This window comes from Palaemon carinicauda, chromosome 22 (assembly GCF_036898095.1).
Source record: "Palaemon carinicauda isolate YSFRI2023 chromosome 22, ASM3689809v2, whole genome shotgun sequence".
Lineage (NCBI taxonomy): Eukaryota > Metazoa > Arthropoda > Malacostraca > Decapoda > Palaemonidae > Palaemon > Palaemon carinicauda.
The window spans coordinates 16,520,032-16,526,273 of NC_090746.1; the positions used below are offsets into that span (position 1 = coordinate 16,520,032).

Genomic DNA, 6,242 nt, shown 5'->3' on the forward strand with positions numbered 1-6,242 from the left:
AATATGTTTATTGATATTACAGAAGTTAGGTCATGTGTAGAATATAGGAAAGATAAGTTTGCCGCTAAGACCGCAGTTGGTACTAACTTTCAGTAAGTATTCTATCCCCATTTGGATTGCATCATATAAGAGTCTGAATGATTAAACTAACAGCAGAAAAGTATTCCCACTTTGTAAGAGTTAATTTTCTCATGAATCTCTTAAACTAAAACGGGAAAATTGTGCCCTCCAGATTCATTATTGCATTATGTGCTTTGTGATGTTATTTTCCTTTATCAGTTAAATATATGAATGCAAAGTAAAAAGAAAGTAGAAACAAAGGTATTTTCCTATTTCATTGTTTTGAAAGCTTTCTTTGCTTGGTTAAGACTTTTCTCTTCCAATATACAGTAGAACCAAAGTTTAATGAGTTTGATACAGTTCGATGAGTGACACTGATTAAATTTAAATTAAGTAAACAAATATCTGTTATCGTAGCGCTAAACTTATGAATCATAAATAAATAAGCTTAAATAAATTAGAACATGTGGAAACCTGGAGTCAGCGCATGCGCAGTCCCACGAAAATGTTCAGAAAAATATTTAAAAAATAGTCTTAGGTCAACTAAAAACCAACATAAACTATTGAATTCTAGCGAAAATTTTCATCTTATATGTCAACGCCTTTCTATAACTTATATGGACCGACGCTTAGAAGTCAAGAATCCATTTTTTTTTTCCATGCCCATACCCGAAAGACAACGTGCCTAGCCAAAGACACGGATGCCCCCTGAAGCTACGCTAGGTCATCGTCCAGAGTTTTCTGAGCCTTAACGGTACTTTACTGCCAGCCCTGCACGGTACCCAGCTCCAATTCACACGTATATAAGAAGCTCCAGTCATGTCTTTTCCTTTCCTTCAAGTCATTAAACATCTGTGTCTATTGATCAAAAGAAAAGATTGACTCATACACAAGGATCATATTTATTCACTGTATTTTATATATATATATATATATACACACACACACACACATATATATATATATATATATATATATATATATATATATATATATATATATATATATCTATATATACAGTATATATATATATATATATATATATATATATATATATATATATATAATATATATATATATATATGGGTGATAATGCAATAAAATGTTCCATGGGACGCCAGCTAATGAAAGCTTTCTGCACAATTAATAAAATGCTAGAATATACAATCAAGTAATCTGCATAGATATGAAAATACGCTAAAACAAATTCTGATAAAATACATAAGACGCTGTATGACGAAACATTATACAAAACAGATTTCCTATTATTCAGATACCCATGTTGATACTTAGTCTTCTTGGGCATGACCTGCAGCTTTGCGTTATCAAGCTTCCATTCAAATGACAGAAGGATTCATGAGGACTTTCTATTTCATTTTAACGATAACATCGTCTGCATGATTGTGGTGAATTATTTCACATAAATTCGAAGTACTTGTGAGGTGGGCATTTGTCTTAGTTGTACATCTTTTGATGTAACGTTGTATTTGATAACTGGTTTCATCTCTCTCTCTCTCTCTCTCTCTCTCTCTCTCTCTCTCTCTCTCTCTCTCTCTGGAACAGACAACATTTTCCCTTTGCCTACTCCCATTAATTATAAGAAATGTTAGACTTACTCTCAGAGTAGGTGATAGACTAAAAACTTTTAGACCAGACGAGACGATACTATAAGCATCAAATAAAGCACAAACTTACACAAATTCCAAAACATGTTCCATGAACAATTGTGGGTGATAACCATGCAATTGACCATTGGAATTTTTAACAAAATTTATGATCTTCATTGTTAACGTAAGTTATTCAAGCCAAACTTTCGCACATCTACACATGACTTACAAACACACGCACAAACGCACATTCACACACAATACCGCAGACACAAAGCACTTCAAGAACAATTCGGAGGAGCATTTTCATCCAGTTGCTGGGAAGGGAGTCAGACTCCGACCCCTAAGGCCGAGTCGTCTCAGAGAAATTGTTTAATTGCCCACATGACCTCCAGAGAGAGAGAGAGAGAGAGAGAGAGAGAGAGAGAGAGAGAGAGAGAGAGAGAGAGAGAGAGAGAGACCAAAAAAAAAAAAACTACTGAAAAGGTTATCTTCATCATCTTCCTTTTCTATTAAACAATTCTATTTATGAATTTCCGATTTAAAGAAAAATTAATATCATGAATGTTTGATTAATCAAATAATGAACTCAAGATTGAAACACCACTAATCAGATAACAACAAGCTTGATGGTGACGAGTTTCAGATTTCAATCTGGCACTTGTCTGGTCACGGTCAAGGTCCAAAGGTCAAGAATTTCGAAGAGCTAAGATTCTATTTCTCCATTCCCGGGTGATCTTCAAGAAAGCATTAGACCTACCGGCATCTTGAAGAATTTATAAACTTCATTTCAATATAATAATTCCTTCTATTTTAAGTTGTGCAGACTTTGATGAGGCAGCCAATTTTCCTTCATGAATTTATTAAAGATTGTTTTGCATAATTCATTTGAACAAAAGTATTCTTTTAAACATTATTCAGAAACGATTTTTAAGCCATATAAACAAACTTTATCCTTTATTAATGATTCTGTTTTTAGTCTTTTGTATACTTTGTTGACACATGTTTATTCCTAATTAAATTGATGCTGAAAATTCTAACATTGTTGGAATTCTGTCGAGATTTATGTTTTCAATAAAAACCTCAATAACCTCAAGTGATTAAATTCCATCTATAATCGAAGTACTTACAAATAATTTGTTATATACGCGTTCTGTAAAAGATATAAAGACTTTTTTTTTTTTATGAATAGAAAGGGTGCTATTACTGTCGGCTATTCATTAGCTATTTCTATGTTATTGCCTCTCATTTTGCTCCAAGAGTATTTTGATTTCTGCATGATAATAATAATAATAATAATAATAATAATAATAATAATAATAATATTTAAGCATTTCATGTGGGTATTACATCTCAATGATGTTGAAGAAAAATCATAAACCACGAAATATTTAGTGAATTATTTTCTATCATCAAAACATGGATGTGTGGGGGCGAGTCTTATTATTTCATTAACAAATACGATTAAATACGAATGACAACGGAAAAGATTGGTTTTGAGCCACCCAGAAATGCACAAATTATTAATAAAGATTCTTAATTTTCTCTCTATAGCCTACTGCTTCATACCTGATCCATGTACAATGTATATACAAAATTTCGGAGTTTGTCCTGAAGAAGCAGTTTAACACCATTATTTTCTTGGAAATATACCTATCATTTCTTTTTTATTTTGCCATTGTTTAAACCTGAGCCCTCTTCACTGTTCAAGTAGATTTTTTATTTATCCCACCAGGACTAAATTTTTTTGATAAAATATGCCATTTTACTCTTAGGATTGCAATCTTTAGCATCGGATTGTCGACCACAACCTAAACTCTATTTGCCTAACACTTCCTTTTCAACGCATCTGAATTGCATGGTAGAACCATATTTGGCACGGTACACATGCCTTAAACACAACGCTGTCTGGACCTAGCAGCAATTTCATACATTTCCCATCAGTAATGGTTTCATGAAACGTATTTGATCGACAACACATTGCACGCGTCTACTCGAGAAACATCACTCGGTTCCTACCTGGACTCTCATGGTGTCGATGTCCTCAACAAAGCGGCTAAGAAGAAGCAAAGGGGAAGAAGCACATTCACTACACGTCTCACTGTCTCACTCACAAACCCTGGAATGCCGAGTGGCAGAGCGCGCCACTCCTTATATAACTTCTTTCGGCCTTCTTCAATGGCTGGAAGGCAACAGCAAATTATACATCATCATATTTATCATATGCATTGCTTCATTTTGAATGAATGACGATTGATTTATGTTCTAGATCAGTCCTCGTGTACTACTGATCTTTTCATGAAATTATTGTAACCTCACGTCATCAGAGGAGCAATTTTCTTGGCGACGAAGTCCCTACTTAACGAAAAGCCAGCTTTACTAAATTCATAACAAAGGATGGCTGGTAACGAGGATTGAAAAAAAAAAAAATATGTAGGATCATTCATGTGTGTTCCCCGTAATCTTGTAAATTACAAAACCAGGAAGGACACAAGGGCTTTGCAAGTTTTTGCATTCTCGCTAAACCAGGAGTGTGACCTTAAGTTCTGGACCAAATCCAATCAAACCGGCTCCCTCCTTAAGGTACAAAGTTTCCCATTATGCAGGCATGTATTGGAATTTTGATAAGCCAAAGTTTTACTTCTATCTCACGTTTATTTGTTCTACATATACCTACATGCACAAAGATGAGTATACATGCATGCATGCATACTTACATACATACATAAGACGTGTATAAATCTGTGTATTTTTATAGATTATACAGCAAATTCCGTCCATCATCTGTGAACTTGGTCACTAAAATTATTATAAACATACAAGATTAAAAACTAATCATAGAATTTTCAGGTTGTTGGGCCTCTTTGAGATCTGGTTGGTGTGTTGCGATGGTCACCATCCAACTAAATGTTTCGGTAGTTTAAATCGTTTGTCACTTGTTGGACAATCTGTGGAGGATGAACCTAAGAAGGAGGAATAGGGGAGGAGGTATCACCTATCATGGCACATACATTTCTATAATTATGGATTTTGCTTCGCCTACATATTTCCACACAGATGTTGACATCTTTTGTATTCCCGTGTTACCGTCAATGGTCTTATTCAAAGAGATCATAGCACCTTCAATCGCTTTCCTCATTGACCTGTCACGACATTTATAAGTAACTTCTACATTTTCAAAATCTATTTCATGGCTTTTCTTTCAAGTGTGTCAAGCTATGGCATCATGAACTTGAATTGTGTGTGTATGTGTATATATATATATATATATATATATATATATATATATATATATATATATATATATATACACACACCCACACACACACACACATATATATATATATATATATATATATATATATATATATATATATATATATTAAATCAGTACCTGACTTTTACGGAGCCTTTGACTGGCCAGACAGTACTACAGTACATTGGATCCCTCATTCTAGGGTACGGCTCATTTTTTCTTTGCCTACACATGCACCGAATAGCCTGGCCTATTTTTTATTTTGTAGAATGTGGCATGAAAAGGCAAAACATGAAGAATTGGTGAAAAGGGCAAAAAAAGATCTGACTGATACAATAATTACAGAGGCATCACACTTACGTCAGTTGTCATGAAAATATATCGTATGCTTATTCTGAAGATACTAGAAATAAATATTAATAAAATGCTGAGAGACGAACAATTAAGATTTATAAAAGGTAAAAGTTGTACCGAACCAATTTTCATTTTAAGATATGTTGTACAGCTATGTTAGGAATTTAGAAATCCACTTTTGATTTTATTTGTGGACTATGAAATGGTCTTTGACAGTGTGCACCGGCCAATTTTGTACTGAATCCTACGTTATTATGGAGTTCCTCTTAAATATGTAAATTTGATTAGGTCATTTCATGATCATAGCAAATGCAAAGTTAATGTCAGTGGAGTCCTGTCAAATTAATTGCCAGAGATCAGTGTAGTACTTCAAAGGAATGTGTTGTCACCTATGTAGCTTACCGTCCTCTTCATGAATTTTGTAATGCAAAGAACAGTTGGGGATGGTGGAGAAGGATTGAACTGTATTGTTTACAGGAAATTAGCTGACCTGTAGTATGCTGATGACGCTGCTGTCCTTATTAGCAGTACACCGCGGAGAGGATGTGAACGCAATATGCAATGGAAGATGAAATATTATTGGAAGGAGAGCGGATTAATGAGGTAGAATCATTTAAATATTTAGGAACTACGATCTCTAATACAGGCTCATTAGAATTAAAGTTTGATAAAATATTGAAAAAACCAAATCAGACAATGGCCAGGTTAAATAAAATTTGGAAATCAAATCGCCTGAAATTACATATAAAAGTCAGGCCATATATCAGTCTAGTGAGATCGGTGTCTGTATAGACATGTTTCATGGTATTACAATGAAACAATATCCAACAGATTTTGTAGATTCGAGAACAAAGACCTCAGAATAATATTGAGAGTTAAATGACAGGACAGGATTAGAAATTAAACAATAAAAGATTACTCGAGTGCCTTATGTGGATGAGAGCATGTTGAGGGATAGAGGGAGA

General features: G+C 33.9%; 1 protein-coding gene across 1 annotated transcript in view; it reads right to left on the minus strand.

Moving 5' to 3' along the window:
- Window positions 1–3,817, minus strand: part of LOC137616343 (mucin-17-like) — a 68,997-nt gene extending 65,180 nt beyond the window's left edge. Inside the window, exon 1 of the mRNA XM_068345997.1 lies at window positions 3,687–3,817. Coding sequence (XP_068202098.1) covers window positions 3,687–3,698 — 12 coding nt within the window. The 5' untranslated portion in view covers window positions 3,699–3,817. The remainder of the gene's footprint in view (window positions 1–3,686) is intronic.
- Window positions 3,818–6,242: the final 2,425 nt, after the last annotated feature.